Source organism: Elephantulus edwardii, unplaced genomic scaffold (assembly GCF_000299155.1).
Source record: "Elephantulus edwardii isolate Elephantulus edwardi_28Jun2011 unplaced genomic scaffold, EleEdw1.0 scaffold00031, whole genome shotgun sequence".
Taxonomy (NCBI): Eukaryota; Metazoa; Chordata; class Mammalia; order Macroscelidea; family Macroscelididae; genus Elephantulus; species Elephantulus edwardii.
The window spans coordinates 17,218,311-17,244,582 of NW_006399781.1; the positions used below are offsets into that span (position 1 = coordinate 17,218,311).

At 37.8% G+C, this 26,272-nt stretch overlaps 1 protein-coding gene across 1 annotated transcript in view; it reads left to right on the plus strand.

The window, feature by feature from the left end:
- Window positions 1-6,760: 6,760 nt before the first annotated feature.
- LOC102856691 (testis-expressed sequence 15 protein-like) overlaps window positions 6,761-26,272 on the plus strand; it is a 64,307-nt gene continuing 44,795 nt past the window's right edge. Inside the window, 3 exon segments of the mRNA XM_006884173.1 lie at window positions 6,761-7,309; window positions 7,364-13,744; window positions 16,624-16,688. Of these exon segments, the coding sequence (XP_006884235.1) occupies window positions 6,761-7,309; window positions 7,364-13,744; window positions 16,624-16,688 (6,995 nt within the window).

A 26,272-nucleotide genomic window follows, 5' to 3' on the forward strand; every position in this document is an offset into this window, starting at 1 on the left:
ACTCAGGAGCAATTGTTTCAGAAATTACTGCGTAACTTGGGAGGGAATGAAGAGCATTATGCCGAGAGAACTAACTCAGTGTCAAAAGGATAAATACTACATAAGACTGTTGTTGTTGTTGTTGTTGTTAAGTGCCGTCGAGTCACAGGCGACTCATAGCAACCCTATGAAGGAGAGTCCTTGACGCTTCAGTGCCTTTCATCCTCTCTCCAGGTTCATAGGGTTTCTGGAGGCAAACTATTACAGAAGTGGATGCCACTCCTCCTTCCAAGCTTGTTTTAATCGGGGAGCTCCACCCCACTCTCTGTCCGCATTGGGTAACCAACCATTAATGCATTTGACACATCAGTGTCACAGTATTCAGCCTCACAGCAACCACAAGTGACCGCGGTACAGAAACTTGTACACCAGGGCTATATGACCTAAAGGAATGTCTAGTAATGTAAAAATAGAAGGATAACTAATAAAACATATATGGGGGCCCAAGGTGGGAAGGGGTGGGAGCAGGGAAGTGAACATGGGCCAGGAGAACTATCACGGGGTTGCACAATTTGGTGGTTGGAGGGAATGAGCAAAGGAAATAGGAAAAATCCAGTAGGTATCTCCAAAGATGGGATAATGGTGGGCATCATTCAATGCTGATTTAATTTTTTTTATGCTAGTTTGTTTATAAAGTTCTTATACATTGTTTTTCACAGTAGACTTTTCTCATTTCCTTAACCCTCCTCCCCCCATCAAATTGTGCCAGCCTATGATTTAACCACCTTCACCCATCCTCACCCCTCTGCTCCCCCCCTTAGATTGTCATATTCATTCTACAATAATGGTTTTATACAGTAATTGTCCTTATGGGACTGAGTTAGTTCACTCAGTATAATGCTCTCTACTCACTCCCAAGTTAAGTAGTGATTTACAAAATTATTGCCCCTGCATGCTGCATAGTATTCCATTGTATGAATGTACCATAGTTTCTCAATCCATTTGGTTGTGGTTGGACATTTGAGTTGTTTCAGTGTTATTGTGATGGTGAGTAACACTGCTGTGAACACTGGTGTACAAGTCTCCATTTCTGCCTCAGTTCTCATGCACTCTGGGTATATTCCAAGTAGTGGAATAGCTGGGTATTACAGAATTTCTATGTTCAGCTTTTTGAGGAAACACCAAACTGCCTTCCAGAGTGGTTGTACCATTTTGCAATCCCACCAGCAATGTGTAAGAGTTCCTATCTTGCCTCATCTTCTCCAACATTTATTATTTGCTGTCCTATTAATCTTTGCCACTGCTACTGGAGTGAAATGGTGTCTCATTGTGGTTTTGATTTGCATCTCTCTTATTGCCAGTGATTTTGAGCATTTCTTCATGTGTCTGTTTGTCATTCGAATATCTTCTTCTCTGAAAATTCTTCCCATGTCTTTTGCCCATTTTGTAATTGTGTTACCAGTCTTTCTCTTGTATAGGCCTGGAGGATTCTGTAAAGTATTGATATGAGACCCTTGTCTGAAATGGTATTGCCCACTGTTTTTCCCAATCAGTAGGTTTTCTTTTCACTCTGCTGGAAACACTTTTTATGCACATAGGGATTTCATCTTCAGAAGGCCCCATTCATAAATTTTATCCTTTCCAGATTGAGCATTTCTGGTCTCTTTATGTTGTTGTTGATTGCCTTCGAGTTGAACACGACTCATAGTGACCCAATGAACGAAAGGCTTTCAAAGCCTTTCTATAACTGTCAACATTTATCAGAGTTCATAGAGTTTCCAGAGGTGTGCTGTTTAGAAAGTAGATGACACTCCTGCTTCCAATTACTATGAGTAGTTGTAGAAAATTATTACAGCTTACTATATAGGCTACTGAACCAGATGGGATTTCTTAACAGTCATATAATGACTGTGTTCACATCATAATAACCAATGTAACAAAGTCCATCCCAAATAATAAAGTGAGTACTTACCTTTCCTATGGCAAGGCCTTCATAATTCAACTTTCCATCTTTTATAAAACTATAGAGTGGAGAACCAGGAACAGAATTAAAGTCACCACACATAATAATAGGGCAGAAGCTGCCATATTTCTGATGAGCAACACTGAAAATCTCTGCCAGTAGCATCGCTAACTAGGTTAGCTTAATATAATGGTGGTTAATTTTACAAAACAAAAGTAATGGGAATGATTGTATGAAATACAATGTGAATGAAGGATAGTGTGAAACACAATGTATCCAAATTTTATATGCAAACCGATATAAGATGCATTTTAAAAAAATACTGCAAAACATACACACAGAAGATCAAAGCTGCTGGGAAAATTATTAAAAACTAAGGAAATGCATCTATATAATTATTTAATAAATTGGCAGCATCAGGATGGATGGTGAAGAGACTGAGATTGGTCACAGCTTCAATTTGCTTGGATCCACAGTCAACACTCTTGGCACCAGTTGTTGTTGTTGTTGTTGTTGTTGTTATGTGCCGTTGAGTCGTTGGCACCAGTAGCCAGGAAATTAAAAGACGTATTGCGATGGGAAAGTCTGATGTTAGGGACCTCTCCAAAGTACTGAAGAGCAATGGTGTCTCTCTGGAGACTAAGATGCGTCTGATACAGGCCGTGATCTTTGCAATCACTTGTTATGCATCAGAGAGTTGACAATGACTAGGAAGGATAGAAGGAGAATTGATGCCTTTGAGTTGTGGTGCTGGAGAAGAGTATGGACTGCTAAGAAAACGAAAGATTCATCCTGGAAAGGGTTAAACCGGGTGGCTCCTTGGAGGCAAGGATTCTGAGGCTCCGTCTAACATACTTTGGACATGTTGTGAGGAGAGACCGGTCCTTGGAGAGGGACATCATGCTTGGGAGGGTGGAGGGACGGCGCAGGAGAGGAAGGCCCTCTATGAGGTGGATTGATTCGGTGACTGGGATAATCAGGATGGGAGTGTCGGAGACAGTGCGATTGGCACAGGACAGAGCAGAGTTTAGGGCTGTTGTACACAGGGTCGCTATGAGTCACAAGCGACTCGATGGCACATCACAACAACAACATTAATAAGTCAAACAGCATACTGTACTATACTGTACATACTCCAGTAAATAAAAAGAATATGAGACATGTTTGTTGTTGTTATGTGCTGTCGAGTCTCCTGCAACCCATAGCAAACCCTGTGAACAACAGCTCTGATGCCTACCCTGTCCTTAGCCATTGTGACTAATTCCAACACTCCAAGTCCCATTGCCCTAGTTACTGTATCAGTCCATCCCATTTAAAATCATTGCTCCTGAGTTCTGTAGAGTTTTCCATTGTGTGAATGTATCATAATTTCTCCATTCAGTTGTGGTTAGATGTTTGGGTTCATATGCTTCAAGGGAGAACAATAAATGATAAAAATAAATGATATAAATAACAATATAAAAAACGATATAAATAAATGATAGGAGTGGTGATAGTATCATCCTTGTCTGTTCTCCTTCTAAAGGGGAACCTTGGTCATGATGAATTTCTTTTTTAAAACACTGTTAAACTATTGGCCAGGATTTTTACATTTCTATTCATAATGGTTACTAGTCTGTAGTTTTCTTTTTTTGGTAATATCTTTGTCTGGTTTTGGTATTAGGGTTATACTTGCTTCATAGAAATTATTCTAAGAGTGTTCTTTCTTGTTCTGTTGTGGTTTTTTTGTTTGCTTGTTTGCTTGTTTTCAAATAACATGAGTAGAATTGGTTTAGTTTATCTCTAAATGTTTGGTAGAATTAAGCCATGAAGCCAACTGGGCCAGTGCATTTTGGGGGTTAGGGGGAGGTCTTTTTATGACCTCCTCAGTTTTTTCTTTTGTGATAAGTCTGTACAAGTGTTCTACATCTGGCCCTCTCAATCTGAGTCGAGTATCAGTTATTAGGAATTTATCCATTTCCTCTATACTGCATTATTACCAATTTGATTTCAGTTGGTCCCGTTGTGATGTCACATTTTAATTTCTTATTCGAGTCATTTGTGTCTTCTTTTTCTATTCTTTTATTAAGTTTGCCAATGGTTTGTTCATTTTATTGAGTCTTCCAAAGAACCAGCTCTGTTTTCTATCTCATTGATTACATTTCTTGTCCTTATAACCTCCTATCTTTTAGAGGCTGTGGGGTTAAATTGTTTGTTGAAAGTGTTGAGTTAGCTCATTTTATTTCTTTCTTCCATTTTTATGTGCTTGCCTATTACTGTGAACTGCTCCCTGAACTGTCTTCGTTGTATTCCAGAGGTTTTTATATGTCATACTTACATTTTCATTTGTTTCAAGAAAAAAATTAATATCATTTATTATTTCCTCCATATCCCATTCATGTTTTAGTAAAGTTTTTGGCATCCAAGTGGGTGGTTTTATAAGCTTTATCCTCTTACCATTAATTTCTGGTTTTATGCCATTGTAGTCTAAACAGATTTTTTGTATTATTTGTGTTTTTTAATTGTTGAAGTTTGCTTTGTGGTCTAATACATGATCAGTTCTGGAGACTGTATCTTGTGCACTTAAAAAGAAAAGAAATTGAGTTTTAATTGGGTGCAGTACCTTAAATACACCCAACAATTAGTTGACTAATTGTGTAGTTTAGAACTTCTGCATCTCTGTTAAGTTTCTTTTGAATTGACCTATCCTTTGCTTAGAGTACTATGTTAAAGTCTCTTATCACTGTTGTGGTGTAGTCTGTTTCTTTTTTCAAGTGTGTTAATTGTTGTTTTGAGTATTTTGTAGGTCTATCATTTGGTGCAAAGTTTACCAAGGTTAAGTTTTCTTAATCTATTGTGTCTTTAATCACCACATAGTGCCCTTTCTTATCTTTTGTAGTAGTTTTCACCATGAAGTCTGTTTAACTAGAGATTAGTATTGCCGTTCCTGATTCTTTGTGAAAACCATTTGCTTATTTGATTTTTCCCCCCTAGACTTTGATATTTAGTCTGGCTTTTTCCCCCTTGTTTCTTAGATGTGTCTCCTGTGGGCATCATATCAATGGGGTTTTTGTTGTGTTGTTTTTTTTTTTTTTTATCCAGTCTGCTATTCCTTTTCTCTTAGAACAAACATTTAAGCCATTCACATTAGGTGTGATTATTGACAGGCCATATTCTAATTCGTTCCTGTTGAGGTTCTTGTCTTCCAGCTCACTGACACTGTTCCATCTCTTTTGTTCAGCTTTTTTGTCTATCATGTTGAAAACTCCTGCTATTTCAGTCTTGATATTCTGGATTCTATTTTCATGCCTTTCTGTTATTTCCAGTACTGTGCTGTCTACAGTCCCCTCTCTATCTTGTGATGATTTTTTAAATTCTTGTACCTCTTTATAGTTTCAGTTCCTTCTTCCATCTTTTGTAATTTCTTCAGTGGTTGTTCATGTTCCTCCATGTCAGTGTTTCTTTTTCCTCCCTGCCTCTGGGGTATTCACTTTACGTATGGCTTCATTTTTCAGGGGTTTATTTACCAATATATTTACATAATATCTAAAAATATAGGGAAAGGAGTTTACTTTTATTTACTAAGGATTTTGTAGATTTTTTTTCATCTTCCCTTCCCCCTTTCAGAGGAAGCTCTGGTGGCCCAGTAGTAAGGAGCTGCACTGCCAACCCATAGGCACACAGTTCAAATCCACCAGCTGATCCACTGGGAAAAGTTGGAAAGTCTCCTCCCGGGTAGTTACTGCTTCTGAAAATGCACTAGAGGGTCAGCTATGGGTTGGTTCCTACTTGACAGTATATAACAGACCCTCCTTTATAAAAATCCACTCCTCTTTTTTTGTTGTTGTTGTTGTTCCTCCATGAAAGAATGAAAAAAAAAATTGGGGGGAGCGTAGTGTGGGAAAAGGAAGATAGAAGATAATTATGCCTAATGCATAGATTAATGCTTTTATTAAATATTAATGTAAGAAATATCTAGTCTGTAGGTAATATTTTTCGTTCCTATAATAATATTTTTATTTATTATTTACTGAGAGTTAAATTCTTTACTGGCAAATACTTTTTTTAATTCATTTTAATAGACATTTACAGAGGTTTTGGATTTCCATTCATTCATTGCCGCACTTTTCTCCCTGCCTACCCCTCCCCACCAGTTCGCTCCCATCTCCAAAAAGAAAAAGGGAAAAAAATTCCTTCATTAGTATACAATTCCCCCATGATTGAGTATTATGGTTAGCACAGGAATCCAGAATTAAGGTTGCATAGAGAAGTGTACTCGGGGTGGGGCGGGGGGGCGGGGCGAAGGGATGGCAAATACTTTTTAGTAAGGTCATTAGTCTAGAAGACAGCTTCACACTGTTTGCTTTATGTTTTATTGACCTACTACTTACTCATTTCCTTTCCTAGTTTCCTACTAAGAGCACATTTTAATGATGACTGGATTATTTTATAAACTTTCAGTTCCTATCAGTCATGAAAGTTTACATATACTAATAGAGATTCTGTAGAAATCTTTTTCTTCATATTTTCTTCTTATTTTTTTTTTTTACTTACACAGAAAGAACATACCCTGTGAATAACTGCACTGTGGCCAGAAGAATTGGAAAAGGAAAAGATGCTCCTGTCATCTTTAGACATTGCAGGAAACCTGTAGATTCCATTGTTCAGGAAGACTGTTCTTGCAATTCTCTAAATTCAGAGATAAATCGACCTAATTTGGATAATTCTCAATCATGTATAAATGGGGGAAATGGGAACATGGCTGTACTTGAAAAGCACAGTGGACAGACAGAGCACAATTTAGAAAAAAATAACACACATGATTCAGGCCTTTTATTTATGCCCAGTTTTACTGGAGAAAGTGCCAATGATGACCACTTACTAAATTTGTCTCAACTTAAAAATATTTTAAGTGGTCTTTCTGCTAATTTCCCCTTTCACAGCAATATTGGCTCAAGCACAGTTATTACTTCAAAACTCATCAAAGACCCAAGACTGTTGAAGAGAGAAGAAAGCATGGGAAAACAGAGTAATATAACAGGTTTAAATGAGGTTTTGGCATTTGAGAACAACTTAGATTCTGTTAATTCAGAAATAGACTCGTCATCCAGATCAACCGATTTTGTATCCTCATCTGAAATTCTACATGATAATCATGCTCTTCTTACTAATTGTTTTGATGCCCCCTGCTTCAAAATTCCTTTTGATGGTCCACAATCTCAGATTCATGACACATGCTGCAAGGACTGTGCAGCTCCCAATAAAATTACAGTGGCAGAAGAATGTAAGGGTCAAGACCAATTTTCCTTCCCAATTTCTTTGTCAAAGATAGTTTCAGAAGTTGAGAATCAAAAATACAGTGAGGAAAAAGACCACAGATCCCAACCAATACTCAGCAACTCACTTTTAATGAAACACAGTAGTGACCCACCGGTCACTTACAAACAGGTGAATAATTATATAGATGACTACAAAAGTTATATGTCTCAAGAATTACAGTCTACTAGTTTAAAACCTGAATATCATAGTGGTTATCAGAGGTCAACAGTTTCTCTATTTCAAAATAAAGAAAACATAGATAAGTATATTGAAAATATTGGAAATATAAAGAGCCTTAAAACTGATCCAAAAGATAATTCCGTGTGTGGAGAAAAGCAACAGTTAGAGGAAACTGATCATTTTTCTAATAAAACAAAAGTAAGTCAAATAGACAATTATATTTCATTGCACCAAGAACAAGAACTTCCTGAAAGTAAGAGTCTCAGTTCTTCAAGGAAAAGCTGTGATCAGCTATTAATTAGTCAAGAGGTAGAAATACCAGTCTCTACCACAAAGAATAACTATGAACTGGAGGATCAAGCTGTGGAATTACAAAATAATCTTGCTCCAGGTATAGAGCGTTTTTTGCAGAATTACCCACAACATTGTGTGGAGTCTGAAAAGACTAACATTCATACAAGTTTTGTCATTTCTCAAAAACAAATGGAACTTGAAAGGGAAAAAGCAAATCAGGATTATGTTAGCATGATGACTGACGTTTTCCAGGAAGCAACCGAAATTTCCCAGACCAAAGAACTGCAGACTGATAGAGTTGTTTCATCCTGTGACATTGAAACAACAGCTAATAATTTCAGCTACTGTGTAACTAAACATTTATGTGTCCATGGGAAAAATGAACATGAACTAATGTCATTAGAGGACAATCAGAAAAATGGAAAAGATACTGCTATTGAAGACAATCAAGATCGTCTTTTCTTTGATACACAGCCGAACAATAAGATATCCCTGAAAATTTATTTCAAGGAACAAAAAGAAAACCAACGTGACACTAAACAGAAAGACATTGCTTCATCTATAGAGGACATCATAGAGAACATTTATAGAGATGAGCGGCAGTTTTTCAATATAGACAAGATTTTTTCCAACGTAGAAAAAAAGAGGGTACATAAAAATTGCAATAATGAAGAAATGCTGATATCCAAAGAATTTTCTCCACTTAGCATGATGTGGGAAGAAAATTACTTACCAACAGAAGCTACATCAAAAGGAAATGAAGATAGTGTCCCTGCCTTAAACCAAGAAGTTAATAAACATAATGGAAGTCATCTCGAGCATTTGGCTTCAACAGTGCGGCCTGAAGTGTCAAGTTCTTCAGTGTGTGCAGACTCAGATGTTGAAATACAAACTAGTACTGCTACTGCTGCTGCTACTGTACCTGCTTTATGCACAAATCATGATGCTCCCCAAAGATATTTGTTTAAAAAAACTTGTTCTGAAAGTACAGATTTTGGTTTGCTCATAAATTCTAGGATTTCTGATTGTGAAATTGATAGAAATAAAGTACAAGAGTCTATTCATCCCTCAATAATAAATAAGAACTTTGTTATTGAAAATTTGGATATGGAAAATGAGATTGAAGTGGGAACAGAAGAGTGTGATAATGCTTTTCTCTGTCAGCACGATCCTCTTAGCTGTGAAAATGTGCTTAGTGAAGAATTAAGGACCTCATATGAAGCTCTGGAGTCTCGTATTGACTGGGAATTTCTATTAGGAAGCAAAAACTATGATGCAGAAACATTGGCAAGCTTCACAAGAAGAGAAGCTAAAGCTCAGCATTACACTCAGGAAAGTAAATGTTTTTTTTATTCTGCTCCGAAAACCACAGCAGAGATTCTTAATCCAGTTTTGCTTCCAGATCTACAAATTAGTGTCACTAATAAATTTAGGCCAGGATTCAACCCTATTGCTGATTCTTATGAATTGAAAGATAATTTTTACAAACGTACAACTGTAATCCCAGAACCAGAAATAAAGGAGGAGGAAAAGAGCCCAAGATTAGGAATCTGTTCGCACTCTGCCAGTGAAAATTCTGATTATCCATGTGAGGATAAAGTTCCTAACATAATGCAAGACTTAGAACTAATGGGTAAATCTGGAACTTCCCGTTCTGTTGAATTAAGTCAGAACACACACACGAATCACATGTCTGAAAAAGCAGAAACTTCAGATGTCACAAATAATGAAAGCAGGGGTTCTTTTGCAGAATCAAAAACTGACTATAATGATAATAAAAGTAAGAAGCACATGGAATCAAGAAGTAGCAAAAGAAAAGTGGAGTCATCTTGTAAAGACCAAAACATAGAACGTAAAGAATTAAGACATCAAGAAAGGTACCCAAAAAGGAGGAGGCTAACTAGCCAAGATTCCTCTGAATGTTTTTCTTCATTATCCCAAGGACGAATTAAAACTTTTGCACAGTCCGAGAAGTATATTCGTAGTGTCTTGGATATTTTACATAGTGAAGCTTCATTATGCAAAAGCAGACGTCTTTCCAGGAGACTTGACAGAGCTGTTCTTCACTTAAAGAAAGCTCACAGACGAGTGTACACATCCTTGGAACTAATAGCTAAAGTAGGAGAAAAAAGAAAAGGCCAGTTGCCAAAATCATACGCAATAATATGCAATAATTTCTGGGAGAGTTGTGACCTTGAAGGTTATAGTTCTGTATGTGAAAGAAAATACTATTCCACTGAACATTTTTTTTCAAAAAGAAAAAATGACAAAGAGGATGAGAGGAGAGCGTTAGCCCTGGGCGTAGGGAAACCGTTATCTTGTGTGTCAAAGCCCAAGCCTAACAGAAGAAACAGAGAGAATATCACAGCACACCTTTCTAAGAAAAGTTTGGTCAACAGTGTTTCCAAAAGTTGTACAACTATTCATGTGGAAGAATTTTCTAGTGAGGAGCAGTATCCTGAATCACAGTTAGGCCTCAAGTCAACCTTCCGAGGTGCAGAACATTCAGCTTATAATAACAGTAGTATGAAACTTTCAAGACCTTCAGAACTTCAACCTTTTTCTAGAGAAACTACATGTCTATTTTCAGCAGACCATCAAGATAAGCTTCTTGAAAAAGAAAGTCAAGTCGATGTTAATTTTTTAGCTAATATTAGCAAATACAAAAACCTTGAGAACCACTCAACACATACTAATATTAAGGATCTATCAAAAGAAGTCAATTCCATAGCTGGTGAAATAAAAGAAAGTAAGTCAGTATCTTTAAGTTGCTTAAAAGAACATGAGTGTGTAAGTATGGACAAAAATAATGATTCAACTCCTAAAGCTCACACAGGGGCAAAAACTGGTGTACTTATTTCAGTCTTGGAAGCAAATGGAGAGCAATGTTTGAATGTTGATACTTGCAAACCAGATCATCTTTTACTGGATTGTAAAAGAAGCGTGGAAATGAATTTTCCGAAAGAAAAACGTACAGCTCCTGGTGAGGGTGCTAAAGGAAACACTACCACAGCAAACCTTCCTGTAGACCCATTAAACCTAACTCTGAAAGCAAGCAGAAAGTCTAATAGTATTCCTCAGTTTTCAGCTGCTCCAATGATAGCTGCTGAGGGCGAATCTTCAACACGCTATTTGGATAAACAGAGGATTTTGGCTATGGATTCTTATGCAGCACCCACTGCTGTATCCCATTGTCAGCCAGAATGCGATGGAAAGGGGGTTCCAAAGGTAGAGCAGTGCACCCGGATACATGAGAATGGCTCAGATGTTTCTCAGAATTCCATCTTGAACCTGACATCAGTAAATGGAGATACTAAAAGTTGTGCAAAAAATGCGAAGACATTATTTTCTAATGAAAATTCTCTGCTTTTAACACAGAATACCGAGGCTTTGTCTTCGAAACAGCATATTGCAGAGAAAAATGTTCAGGACAGAAAAATGTGGAGTATTAGACAAACAGAAAAAGTGAAAGATTTGATTGGAGATGTATACCACAAAAATGGCATGGCAGAAGAATCATCTTGTAGGACTGAGTACAAAAATCAAAAGATCTTAGATAAACCCTCCCTCTTAGGGGAAAAAACAACTGAAAAGAACTTGATTGAGTCACATCTAGGCAATAAAATTTCCACTTTTTTTAAGGCATTTTGTGTGAATAATGCCATTCCTAATCCATTTAACAAAGGACAGGACAGTAAGGACACTAAAGTTAGCAACTTTCAGTCTGATTCCAGAGTGCTTTCAGAAATAACATGTAATTTCAAACCAGGCTCTATAGGCATTAACAATACACCCACTTTGCATACCCACCCAGGAGCCTCAAAAATCACTGATCTTCAGAAGAAGCCTATCTCATACATTAGTGACTCAAAAGAAGTGGAGAGCTCTGACATAACTAAGCTGTCTCAGATTTTGCAGAGAGCAGATGAAGCATCATCTTTGCAGATTCTACAGGAAGAAACAAAGGTTTGTCAAAGTATTTTACCTTCCTTTGTTAAAGCTTTTGAGAAATACCAAGAATGTTCCCTTGAGCAAATCTTAGTTTCACGAGAACTACTGGTACAACAAAACCAGTGGAGTAATTGTAAAAGTAAATTAAAACCATCTGCTATTGACTCTTTGGTAGAACTCCAAATGATGATGGAAACGATTCAATTCATTGAAAACAAAAAAAGACTTTTAGGGGATGAGCCAACATTCCGAAGCCTGCTTTGGTATGATGAGACGCTGTACAGTGAGTTACTTGGGGGACCACGTGGTTATCAACAACAGTCCAATTTTTACCCTGGGTTTCAAGGAAGGTTAAAATATAATGCATTCTGTGAGTTACAGAAATACCATGATCAGTTAATTGAATTGATGGAAGAAACAAAAAAGGAGGAAAATTCATACTATGCATTCTTAAAATACAAACGCCAGGTTAAAGAGTGTGAAGCAATAATGAATCATTGTTCTGATTGCTTTGACTTTTCTCTTTCCATTCCATTTACCTGTGGCGTGAATTTTGGTGATAATTTAGGAGACCTAGAAGCTTTAAGAAAATACACTTTACAGCTGATCGATGTCCATGGCAAGCCTCCTAAAGTTAGTTCGTATCCAGGGAAACAAGACCACTTGTGGATCGTTATAGAAATGATCTCCTCAAAAGTTAATTTTATCAAGAGCAGTGAAGCAGTAAGTATTAAAATATCTCTTTATGGTTTGGAACATATTTTTTTTGATGCTGCCAAAAGTCTTGTGTGGGAGGAGAAAAAACAAACTCTGAAAAAATGCTCACGAAAAAAGTACAAAGAGATGCTACTGGAAATTAATCAAAAATCTTTTTCAAAGATGCAGCAAATATATAATACTTTGTCTAAAGATTTAAGTAGTGAACAGGTTTCCATTAGTGGACTGGAGGATGCCATGATTGCTTGCAAGAAGTCAGATACGCTATTTAATAAAGCAGCAGTAAAAAGAGAAAGCTATAGACTGACCAGTATTTTGCCTTCACATCCAGATATTTGTTGTATAAGTGAAATATTAGATCAAGCTGAATCTGCAGACTTGAAAAAATTACAAGAACTCGCTTTGAAGTGTTCTAATCACCTGGAAAATCTAAAAAATTACTTTGCGATGTTGCAAAAAAATAATATAGACAGTATTTTTATCACAGAAGATAATGTTTTGGACATTGTGAAAAATCATAAGCATGAAGCTGTCATTTTAAAGCCTGAAGCTGTTGAAACGTATCTTGAAATAGTCATGACATTAGAAACTGTACATTTCTTGCAAAACTCAATGTCAAGGAAACTAGAAAAGCAGCAGTTTCGAGGTATGCTTTGGTTTGATTTGTCACTTCTACCAGATCTGATTCACTGCCAAGAAGAAATGGCTTGTTTTTCATTTCTTGAAGAGAATTCCACAGATTACCTTTGGAAAGCAGTGGAGATTGATATATCTGAACTCAAGAAAGAACTTGATGTTGAGTGTAATGAAGCTGTTAATTGTTCATATGCTTTTCATTTGCTATCAAGAGAATTTGAAGAAATTTCAGAAATAAAAAAACTCCTGAAAGAGTCTAAGTGTTCCATTTCCACATACATTAACTTCATGCCGTGTATAGCATCTGTAAACTATGGAAGCACTGTGAAGGAGTTAGAATACAACTATAATCAGTTTTCTGCACTGCTCGAAAATACAGTGGCTGCTCCTCGAAAAGATTTAGGGAAAATGGCCCATATTATGAAAGTTATGAAAACTATTGATTATATGAAGATTATATGTGCTAAAAATGCAGAATTAAGCATTTCCTTTCTCCTTTGCCAAATGCTATATAACCGAAATAAAACTTTACAATTGAAGACAAAAGAAAAATTTACTCAAATTATAAACCGTGAGAAGAGCATTAATAAATCCAGTACTTGTATGAAGATGCCCTCAGAGTATATTGTAAATTCCCCTAAAAAAAGACGTATCCTTGTAGACAGAGATGAACACTCTCAGGAACAAGAGAACGACCTCACTCTTTCCAGTTCTAAAAAGCAAAAGGTATGAATGCTTTAAAATCTATGTAAGTAGGGTTTTTTTTGAGAATAAATCTCCTTAAGTAGACAAAAATTGAGAGTGCTTTGAATTTTGGCTTGCAAATTTGAGTATGCTAACCATTATACTAGATCAGGTGATTATATTGTTTTTAAAATTATGTAAATACTGATTTTTAATCCATGATTAGATTAAAAGTTCAAGAGATACTTGAAAATATCTACCTTTATTATAGTGCAAGTTTCCTTTGGCATGTAACAACTGTGAAATTGGAAGGTTACTCTTTGTTTCCCATAGAATGTCAGTGACAAAAATAGGAAAGAACTCAAGATGATAGGAAACATGAGCTTCTGGAGAGTTTGAGGATCCTCCTTGTTCTGGTTCTTCATTAGCCGTTGAATGTCCCTTTGTGTGGATTGAAACAGTGGCCTGAAGCATACCTAACTTCATGGGGATGGTCCAGAATAGGGCAAGATTCAGATCTTGTTCATAGGGTTGCTGTGAGTCATAGTCTCACACACACAGAGATACATGTACATATTACAGCAGGCATTTTCTGGTTTGTGTTCCTGCTTGTGTGTCTATTACCTGGCTAACTCTTGAAAGAGGGACAATATATCTTTTCCCTACTTCTGATGCTTAGAATAATGGTAGATCCAGAAAAGGAGTCTATATATGTGATAGGATAGTCTGTGCTAGATACTTGGTGTGTGTTATTGTAAATAAACAGTTTAGAAAATAACTCGAGGAAGGATATGAATTTTAATAGCTTCCTATGGAAAAGTCTGATACTGTGAATATGAGTTAAAATAGTGTCCAGTTATTTGTTGAGTAGCTTCTACACAAGTTTATACCCTGTGGAAATAGTAAAAACTGCCTAATGCAGTCTGAACAGAGCTCTGGCGGCCTAGTAGTAAGAAGCTGTGCTGCAGTCCCAAAGGCATGCAGTTCAAGGCCACCATCTGCTCCACGGGGGCTGGGCATTCTCCTCTCATACAGTTAACTGTCTCTGAAAACCTGTTGGAGGGTCAGCTATGAATCAGTTCTGACTTGAGAGTATACAATAACAAAAGCAATGAGATCTGAACCAAAAAAAAAACCAAGATAAGGTTTTTATCTGTTTTTTATAGGAAGTATAGTTGACTCAGCTGCACCTAACAATGAAAGTATAGTCTGTTCTTTCTTGATACTATTGGAATACATGTTTTTAAATAGATGATTGTCAAAGAAGAATTGGAAGAAATCCTGTCTCAATACATTTTGGTTGACTAGTTTTCTATATTATTTAGTATATAGTTTACCCTAATCTAAAGATTGTACAAATAATTACTCTTTATAAAATCTTTGTGATGTATGCAGTATTACTTTGTAATGGTAAGGAAACTAGGTCACAGAAGGATTAAATTTTTCAGGCTTACAGTCAATAAATGGCCCAGGCTAACAGTTTCTCCTTTCCTACTCTGTACAATTTTTGTTTCAATTTCTTAGTTCAGAAGAAACTGGAACCTATATGCAAAATTAGAAGCAAGATTCTTCCTTTGCCCATTTGCACCTGATAAGTCCAAATGTATTGGTCATAAATTAGTTTGAGAAAGCCAGAAATTTAATTCCTCTTGTTTTCAGGAAAATGCTTAACAAAAACGACTTATAAAAAAAAAAGACTGAAGTGGCACACGTCACGTAGGGCAGCTCTATTGTTCTATGTGCAGATGCAACATCAAGAGATTACTGAAGCATTTTTGTTTACTGGGAAGCTGGTAACTATATGTGCTGGCATGCGAAAGGAGAGAAAAGTTGTGTACTACATACCAAAAATAAAATGAGGATAGTACTGCAGAGATTTGTAGTTAAGGAGAGAAAAAAGCAAAAGCTTAGATTATTGGAGAGTATTTCTTTCATAGAACTAAGTTTTCCCTTTTACATATCAGATGAAGATAAAACTGTGAAAGGAATTTCAGTTATGGAGAGTAATGTGATCAAACACATCAGGAAGAATTATGGACATAATCTGAAAGATTAACTGAAAGACAAAAAAAATTAACTTAGACCAAAGTCAGTGATAGATGGAAAATAAACATGTTTTAGATTGACATTTTAATACAGGCGTGACCTGCATTCTGTTGTTAAAGGTTAATGCTATGTGAAATACTGGGCTTTTTTGGAGTTAGGATGTTTGTTTCCCAGTTCAAAGAGTTCAGAGACACTGCATAAAATTAAAAGCCTGTCCTCCATATATTAGAAAAGGGTGGTTGCTGTTTATAGGGTGGTTGTTGGTGAGTACCGCTGAGTCGGACCTACCCTTAGCCGGCCCTCTAACGGGTTTTCAGAGGCAGTTAATCTCACATGAAGAGATTACCCATCTTTCTCCCTCGAAGCAGCTAGTGAATTCAAACCATATGTTTTTGTGTCAGCAGTGTAACTCCTTACCCTTAAGCCACCAGAACTCCTTGGTGATAAGAATAAGAAAGGAAAATTGGTATTTGACAGATGTTTCTTAAAGAATTCTTAAGGCTGTGAGTAGGAACTCAGTTGATAACACCAAACAACACTTGACCACAATTCAGCAAGGTGGACTGGATTAAAATCCAAAGGAGAGACTAAAAGAACATAATGGATCTCTCTTAACAAGTTATAGAGTTGGTTTTTAAAATAAAAAGATAAGTAAAAGTATTGCATAATTTCTTTTTAAAAACAAAGTCGTTGCAGACATATATGAAATAGGAAAAGTTAGAGTCACAACTTTTAGGGAAAGAAAGCGTTGCATTTAATTTTAGTACATTTTGTATGACAGCACAAAGAACTTGAAATAGTTAATACTAAAAAAAATGAAACTACATGGTGATTTAAATTATCAATTTACATTTTCTCTGTCTTTGGAAACGTAGATGAACAAAGATGACACAGAAATCAGCAAAGAAAAAGAAAGAGTCAAGAATCCAAGGTAAGACATGTCATGAAGCCTAGTAAAATTGAACAAAGTTTTTAATTCCTTTAAAAAAAAAGAAAGAAAATAAAATCAATCTATAACTGATAGACATGTCGGGATATACATGTGGCTTGGGGGTCAGAAGTCAGCTATTAAAGAAGGTTGTTTCTGATTATAAAGTGATACAAATTTAAGCCAAAGAAGTTTTGAACTTCATTCCGTACGTAATTAAGTAATGAAGCATGCACATAGGGGGGGTTTTCCAGTTATTTAAATGGAGATTCTGAATACAAGGAAAAGAAGGACTTAGAAAAGGATGATCTTTCACAGAATGAGAAAGGAAAATTTGTATTTGTCAAACATTGAGGAATTGACTAATTTAGTAAAGATTTAAAAATTTATTTTTTTTAAAGTGATTGATACAGAGTCAGTGCTGACTAATGGCAACTCCACGTGGTTCAATCTGGCTGACTAGCTGTAGTCTGTGCAGAGTCAGATCACCAGACCTCTCTTCATGGCTCCATTAGGTGGGCTCATACACAAATCGTTCACGGTATTGGCAAAGATACTGATTATACCATAGACTGCTAACAAAGCAGATTTGTCCTGGAGGAGGAGAAGCCATGGTGCTGTTAGAGGCAGTGATGGGAAGGCTTCATCTTACACACTTTGAATATGGTATCAAGTGGCCTGTCCCTAAAGAGGAACCTCAGGTTAGCAGGTTAGCAGAGGAGAGAAAGACCTTTGGCAAGATCGATTGGCACAATGAGTGGTGAACAAGTAGATAGAGGGATAGCAGAGATTATGAGAATAGTGCGGAATCGGGCAAAATTTTGACCAGTTAGTACCCATGGGTATGATGGCACCTAACCACAATAGCACAAACCATATGCACCACCCTGTGACCTATTACAGGCAACCAGATTTCAAAATTGATTGAAGATATACAAGGTTACCAACTTCTGTAACTGTTTTTACAAATTGTGTGTGTATGTTCACAGGCATGTGGCTGGCACAAGTTACCGTTTCATAAAAGGCTACAGTTAGCATCATAAATAGGAACAGAATGGTCTAAGAGTTCCTTTAGAGAAATAATTTTTATGAAATTTTTATCAGTGTTTTCCTCATTTTGATATAAAGTAAAACTAATGAACCTGATTATTTTATTGTTTCATTTAAGCCGTTTTAATTTTGTGGCTAGCCTCATTTTTCAATTTGTATGAGAGTATTAGAAGGGAGCTTTGGTGGCCTAGTGATAAGAAACTGTGCTGCAATCCTGAGGACACGCAGTTCTAATCCACCAGATGCTCCACTGGAGAAGGTGGGGCAGTCTCCTCCTATGCCGGTCGGATCTGATTTGATGGTACATAGCAAGAACCAAAAAAAAAAAAAGAAGAAGAAGAAGAATTAAGCAGTCTGGTTTTTTTAACTCATTTGGGGTTTTTTTTAAGTATAACACTTTATTAAATCTCTAGAATCTTTGAGCATGTATGACTGAATAGTTTGATACAAATGAATGTATTATAGTATACAAATGCATTCTTAAAGGGATAACATATACCAGTTCCATAATTATTTTAATTTGTTAGCAAAATATAAGTGGCATTTGCAAGTTAGTGGCTAAAACTTTATTTCATTTAGTAGCAAAACAAATTAATATAAAGAGCCTCCTTAAACTGCTAAAGAGCAGAAATGTAGAAAGTGTGTTAAAGATGAAGATGTGTCTCACCCAAAATAGAGTAAATTTAGTTTTCACATACATATAAATATTGGACACTAAATAAGAAATATCAAAGAAAAATTGAGGTTTTTGAAGAATCTTAAATGGATAATAAAAAAACAAATCTGTCTTAGAAGAAATTCAAGTGGAATGCTGCTTCTTGTTGTTGTTGTTATGTGCCACCAAGTCACCTGCAACTCATAGCAACTCTGTATACAACAGCTCTGAGCCCTAGTCTATCCTAAGCCAACCTTACTGTCTCTGACACACTTACTTCCATTACCCCAGTAACTGAGTTAATCCATCTCATCAAGGGTCTTCCTCTCTTGCACTGTCCCTCCACCCTCCCAAGTATCTCTCTCTCCAAGGACTAGTGTCCTTGCAACATGCCCAGAGTGTGTCAGATGGAGCTTCATAATCATTGCCTCCAAGGAACAGCCTGGTTTCATCCTCTCCAGGGCAAACCTGTTTGTTCTCCTAGCATTACATGGTGTATTCAGTACTCTTCTCCAGCACCACAGCTCAAAGGCTTCAATTCTCCTTCTATCATCCCTAGTCATTGTCCAGCTTTCTGCTGCATAACAAGTAATTGGGAAGACCATGGTTTGGATCATGTGCACCTTAGTCTCCAAACTGACATCCTTGCTCTTCAGCACTCTTGGACATGTCCCTGACGGCAGACTTTCCCATTGCAGTTCATCTTAGATTTTCCTGGCTGCTGGTACAAGAGTGTTGTGGAGCCAAGCAAACTGAAGCTGTTAAAAATCTCAGGCTCTTTGGAAACTTTGTCTCATGTACTTCGGGCATGTTCTTAGGAAGGGCCAGTCCCTGGATAAGGACATCAAGCTTGGAAAAGTGGGAGAAAGTCAGGAAATGATAGGCAAACCTCCAGTGACATGGGTGGATGCATTGAGAAAGAACAACTCAGGATTGGGCAGGATTTCGTTCTAATGTTTATAGTGTCACTGTAAGTCAGAGCCAACTTGATGGTGCCTAAGCACAATGTACAGTTAGTAAAGGGTACTATATATTCCATGAAGAGAATAAGAATGAATAAAAGGGATAGACCATCAGGACTGCTGCCAGTCTTTCAGATTGAGACATCTCCAAAATACCACTGGCAGTGTAATTTTAATAGCATAATTTCTGGAAAATAAGAAGTATTAGATGGTGTTTGTTAAAAATGTTGAGTATCATCAAAGTACCTTTTTAAAAATCTGGATTCAATAAAATATGGAGGGTATGGTTGTTAGGTGTCATTGAGGTGTGTATGACTCATAGGAGCCCTTTGAACATGTCTGAACCCTGTCCTATCCTGTGCCATCTTCACAACCTCTGACACACTTGAGCCTGTTGTTGTCATTGCATCAATCGAACCACCTTTCCAAGCAATATGTCCTTCTCCAAGGAATAGGCTCTCCTGGCAACATGCCCAAAGTATGTGAGAAGAAACTTTATTGTCTTTACCCTCCAGGAGAACTCTGGCTGCACCCCCTCTTAGACATACCTGTTCATTTTTTGGCCATTCCAGGGATATTTGGTACTCTTCTTTAATACCACAGTTAACAGCATCAATTATTCTGTCTTCCTTATTCATTGTCCAGCTCTCAGATGCATAGCAAGTGACTGAAAAGACCATGGCCTGTACTAGTACACCCACACCTTAGTCTTCAAACTGACATCATTGCCCCTCAATAATTTGGAGGGGTCCTTGACTACAGACTTTCCCAGTGTAGTATGTTTCTAGTTTAGTCTTATTTCTTTTCTCCTTTTTTTATTTTATACTAGTTTATTTATAAAATTTCAATACATTTTTTTGACAACAGATTCTTCCAGTTTCCCTACACACCCATCAAATTATGAAACGCCATGATTAATCCCATACACACACATCCTCATCCCTCTGCTTCTAACCTCCCCCCCATCCCCCCTTGGATCCTTATACCCATTTTACAATAATGGTTTTATACAATATTTGTCCATGTGAGACTGAGTTCATTCAGCATAATGCTCTCCAGTCCCTCCCAAATTAGGTAGTAATTTACAAAATCATTGCTCCAGTGTGCTGCATAGTAATTTCATTGTCTGAATGTACCATAATTTCTCTATCCATTCATTTGTGATTGGACATTTGAGCTGTTTCCAAGTTCTAGTGATGGTGAATATTGCTGCTATGAACATTGGTGTACAAATCTTCATTTGTGCCTCAGTTCTCATTTTCTCAGAGTATATTCCAAGTAGTGGAATAGCTGAGTCATATGGATTTTCTGTATTCAGCTTATTGAGGAAATGCCAAACTGCCTTTCAGAATGGTTGTACCATTTTACGTTCCTACCAACAATGTATAAGAGTTCCTTTCTTGCCACATCCTCTCCAACATTTATTATTTGCTATCCTGTTAAACTTTACCACTGCTACTGGAGCTGACTCCAGTAGATGGTACCTCACTGTGGTTTTGATTTACATCTTATTGCCAGTGATTTTGAGCATTTCTTGATTTGTCTGTTTGCCATTCTAATTTCTTCCTCTGTGAAAATGCTTTCCATGTCTTTTGCCCATTTTGTAATTGTGTTATCAGTCTTTTTTTTTTTTTTGTGGAGGCCCAGGCGTATTCTGTAAACTTTTGTTATAAGACTCTTGTCTGAGATGGTATTATCAAATGTTTGTTTCTTGTTGGTGGGTTTTCTGTTCACCCTATTGGAAAAAAGGTTTTGAAGCACAAAATCTTTAATCTTTTGAAGGTCTTTTCATAAATTTTATCCTCTTTAGATTGTGTATTTCTGGCTGTATTTGGCAGTCTCTTTATACCTTGGACTAACACTTCTAAGCTTAATCCCAGTTTGTCTCTTATGAACTTTATGGTTTTGGGCTTTACTCCCAGGTCAGATCCACATTGAGTTGATTTTTGTGTAATGTGTGAGATGTGGATCCTGTTTAAGCTTTCTGCAGGTCCAGTTTTGCCAGCACCATTTGTTGAAGAAAGAGGTGGTTATTTCCGTATTTGATAGCTTTGATTTCCTTGTTGACTATCAAGTGACCATAGATAGCTGGGTACATTTCTGGTATATCTCAATTTTGTTCCATTGGTCTGTTTGACTGTCATTGCACCAGTACCAAGCCTGTTTGGTTACTACTGCTGTGTAGTATGTTTTTGGAGGGGCTTTTTTGTTTTAATTTGGAGGGAGGGTGGTTTGGGTTTTTATTAATTTTAAAGTTTACAGAGACTTTAGATTTCTGTTCATTCATTGTTGCACTTCCCCCCCCCCCCGCCCGTCCTCTTCCCCCAATTCTCTCTTCTCTTTGAAAAGTAAAAGAAAAATTCTGTCATTGTTATACAATCACTCCTCCCAAGCCACTCCACTGTGCAGCCTTCATTCTGGATTCCTGTCAAGACAATCATATATATCTCTTTTAAACAGTTCTCTCCCTTAACTGTTTCAAAGCAGTATACATTTTTTATTCCCTCTTTCTCAGACTTCCCTCAAGCCCGATGTCAGTCCCATTTTACAACAGCAGCACGATGCAGTATTTGTCCTTTTGTGACTGAGATATTTCACTCAGCATAATGTCCTCCAGGGTCACCCATTTTGTATATTTCATGAGTTTCTTGTTTTTCAATGCAGTATTCCATTGTGTGAATATACCAGAGCCTGTTGTTGTAGTCATTGTATTCTTTATCCATTTGTTTGTTGACGGGCACTTGAGTTGTTTCCAGCTCTTTGCCATTGTGAGCAAAGCACCAGTAAACATGGGTGTGCATTGCTATGTAGTAGGTTTTGAGTTCTTAAGAGTGCTATGCCTCCCACTTCATTTTTGTTTCTCATGTGGACATGTCTTGATCTCCTCCTAACTGGTGGATCCAAGTAAGAGAAAGTTTTGACAGTTTCAGTCTTTTCTTCGTCTGTGAGGAATTTTGTTTTCTTGACATTGAGATCCAATAATATGGATGTTGTTGTTGTTGTTGTGTACCACACTTGTTGAGTACCATCGAGTCAGACCCAATCCATAGCTGACCTTCTAGTGGGATTTCAGAGGCAGTTAATCGCGTGGGAGGAGATTGCCTATCCTTCTCTCACAGAGCAGCTGGCAGATTTGAACCACTTGCATTCAAGATTGCAGCATAATTCATAGGCCACCAGAGCTCTCTAAAAAAATATATGGATAGAATATTCAAATTCGAGGTCAAAGATGAGCTTTTCTTGACTGTTTGTGAGAGGTACTTAATTGCTCTTCTCAACATGCTGCTTTCCCCATATGATTGTTTGCTCTCAAGTCGGAACCAATCCATAGCTGACCAGTGGGTTTACAGAGGCTGTAAATCACACTTGAGAAGATTGCTCATCCTTCTTCCACAGAGCTGCTGATGAATTTGAACTGTTTGCCTTTGGGCTTGCACTGCAGTTTCTTATCACTCGGCCACCAGAGCTCCCCATGTAATTATAAGAATTTGATGAAGCACCAAAGCATACATCTAACCTAAACAACTTATATTGTTTGAAGGGAGACATTTGCAAAGTTGATATTTTCTTCATTCTGATTGCAGATATACATTTACATGAGTATTCCAAGAATATATTAAACAGGAAAAAGTTGTTCTGAGATCTGTCTTTCCTGTGCTCAAAATCTTAGCAAGCAGAAAAATCTCAGTAGTTTGTGATACAGAAAGGGAAGAGCTCTTCGAGGACTGCACAGCTAGTACTTTCACTACTAAAGAAAATTGTCTTCATTGCTGTAAAGAAAAATTTCAGTGGGTTAAAAGATACATTCAGGGGAGCTCTGGTGGCCTAGTGGCAAGGAGCTGCAACTACAATCCCAGAGGCTCACGGTTCGAATCCACCAGATGCTCTGCCGGGTAAGGAGGGACAATCTCCTCCTGTACCAGTCAGATCTGATTTGATGGTACACGCACACAAAGATAATAAAATAAAACTTAAAAAAAAAAGATACATTCAGTGAGGTGGATTGACACAATGACTATCAGTAAGCCCAAGTATATCAGAAATGGTGAGGATGGCATAGGATAGGGCAAGGTACAGATCTTGTATTCATATGATCGCTGTGAGTTGCAGTCAACTTAATGGAACCTAACAATAATAGTAATTAACCAGTTAAATCCAGTTTCCCACTTCTAAATACGGCTATCAAGAAATATCCCACAGAATATTTATTATGATATTAGAAATATGTTTGAATTGTGGACTATATAATCTTATATGTTGTTGTTGTTTACCGTCAAGTTGGAACCAACCCATAGCTGACCCTCAAGCAGGTTTTCAGAGGCAGTTAATCGTATGGGAGGAGACCGCCCATCCTTCTCCCACAGAACAGCTGGTGGATTTGAACCACATGCCTTCAGGATTTTAGTGCAGCTTCTGACCACCAGCCACAGAGCTCCCTATAATCTGTGGTGTTGTTGTGTTGTTATGTGCCATCAAGTCATGACTCATAGCACCTTTAGCTACACTACCTCTGAACCCTGCCCTATCTTGAGCCAGTCTCAATGTCTCTGACACACCCCCATTGTCCAGAGTCTCCCTCTCTTGTGCTGTCTGTCCACCCTTCCAAGCATGATGACCTGCTCTAAGAAATCCCTCCTGGCAGCATATCCAAAGTGCGTGAGACACAGCTTCAAAATCCTTGCCTCCAAGGAGCATCCTCATTTCACCTTCTCCTGGATGAACCTGTTCGTTCTCCTACCAGTCCATGGTATATTCCGTACTCTTCTCCAGCACTACAACCCCAAAGGCATCAATTCTTCTTCTATCATCCTTGGTCATTGTCCAACTCTCTGATGCATAGGAAGGAATTGTGAAGACCATGGCATGGATCAGGTGCACTAAGTCTCTAGACTGACATCATTGCTCCTCGGAGTTCTGGAGATAACAGATTTTCCCAGTGCAGGTTTGTCTTTTGATTTCCTGACAGCTAGTTCCAAGAGTGTGGATTGTGAAACCAAACAAGCTGAAATTGTTAACAGTCTTCATCTATTATGATGCTGACAATTGGCCCAGTGGTGAGAATCTTTGTTTTCTTTATGTTGCACTTCAGTCCACATTCAAGGCAAATAACTCAGGTCTTCCTCAGTTTCAGCAAGCAAGGTTGTGTCTTCTACATAACGTAGGCTGTTGTGAGCCTTCCTCTAATCCTGATAGCACATTCCTCCTCATAAAGCTGAAACTCCTAAATAATCTGTTCCACATATAATTTGAAAAATATGGAGATAGAATGGATCCCTGGTGGATGTCTTTCCTGATTTTGAATCATGGCAGTGTTTTCTAGCTCTGTTCCAAAGACTGCCTCCTGGTCCACGTATAGGTTTCACATAAGCACAATTTACGTATTGGGAGTTCCTATTCTCCTTAAGGTTAGCCACAATTTGTTGTGATCCACAGTCAAATGCCTTTGCACAGTCAAAGAAGCATACATAGATATTCCTCTGGGACTCTCGACTTTCAGCTAAGATTCATCTAATATTGGCTGTATAATGTCCCTAGTGTCATGGCCTCTTCTAAATGCAGCTTGTATATCTAGCAGTTCTCTGTTGATGTGTTTCTAGAGTCAGTTTTGGGTAATCTTAAGCAGAATCTTGCTTGCATGTGATATTAATGATAGTGTTGAATAATTTCCACACTGTTGGAGAATCGTTTTTTTTGGACTGGGAATAAATACAGATCTCTTCCAGTCAGTTAGCCAAGGAATTATCCTCGAGATTTTTTTGGCACAGCCTGGTGAGTGTGTCCAGGGCAGCATCTGTTTGTTGAAATATGTCAGTTGATAGGCCGTCAATTTCAAGGGCCTTGTTTTTTTGCCATTTCCATCATCATTGCCTCTTGATCATAGGTTGTTAATTAATTCTTCTGTGTCAACCAATTGTTTTTGGCATAGTGACTCCATTTACTCCTTCTATCTTCTTTTGATGCTACCTGGGACATTAAATATTCTGCAGACTATACACATGCATTTCACAAGATGGTATGTGCAGGAAACAGATCAGTTACATCTATGGAAAGAGTCATTGGAGAAGCTCAATCTCAACTGTGATATTGCTTTGAGAAAGTCTGCTGTTAGGGACCTCTCCAGAGTGCTGAGGAGTAATGATGTAAGTCTAGAAACTAAGGTGCACCTGATCCAGGTCATGATCTTCAAAAGTGCATCAGAGAGCTGGACAGTGACTAAGGATGACAAAAGAAGAATTGATGTTTGGGGGTTGTGGTGCTGAAGAAGAGTATTCAGAATACCATGGACTGCCAAGAAAACAAATACATTTGTCTTAGAGAGGGTGAAATCAAGTTTCTCCTTGGCAGTAAGGATTTTAAAGCTCCGTCTCACATACCTTGGGCACATGACCAGGAGGGACCCGTCCTTAGAAAAGGACTTCATGCTTGGAGGAGTGGAGGGTCAGCGCAGGAGAAGAAGACCCCAGCTGAGATGGATTGGTACTGTAACTGACTAGCTCAGGATAGGGCAGTGTTCATAGCTGTTGAACATAGGTTCGCTATGAGTTGCAGGTGACTCAACAGCACATAGCAACAATGTTGTTGTTGTTGTTGTTGTTATGTGCCATCGAGTCGGTTGCGACTCATAGCGACCATATGTACAACAGCCCTAAACCCTGCTCTATCCTGTGCCAATCTCATTGCCTCTGACACGCCCATCCCGTTTACCCCAGTCACTGAATCAATCCACCTCATAGAGGGTCTTCCCCTCCTGCGCTGTCCCTCCACTCTATCCAGCATGATGTCCCTCCCTAAGGACCTGTCTCTCCTTACAACATGTCCAAAGTATGTCAGACGGAGCCCCAGAATCCTTGCCTCCAAGGAGCAGCCTGGTTTAACCCTCTCTAGGATGAATCTGTTTGTTTTCTTGGCAGTCCATGGTACATTCAATA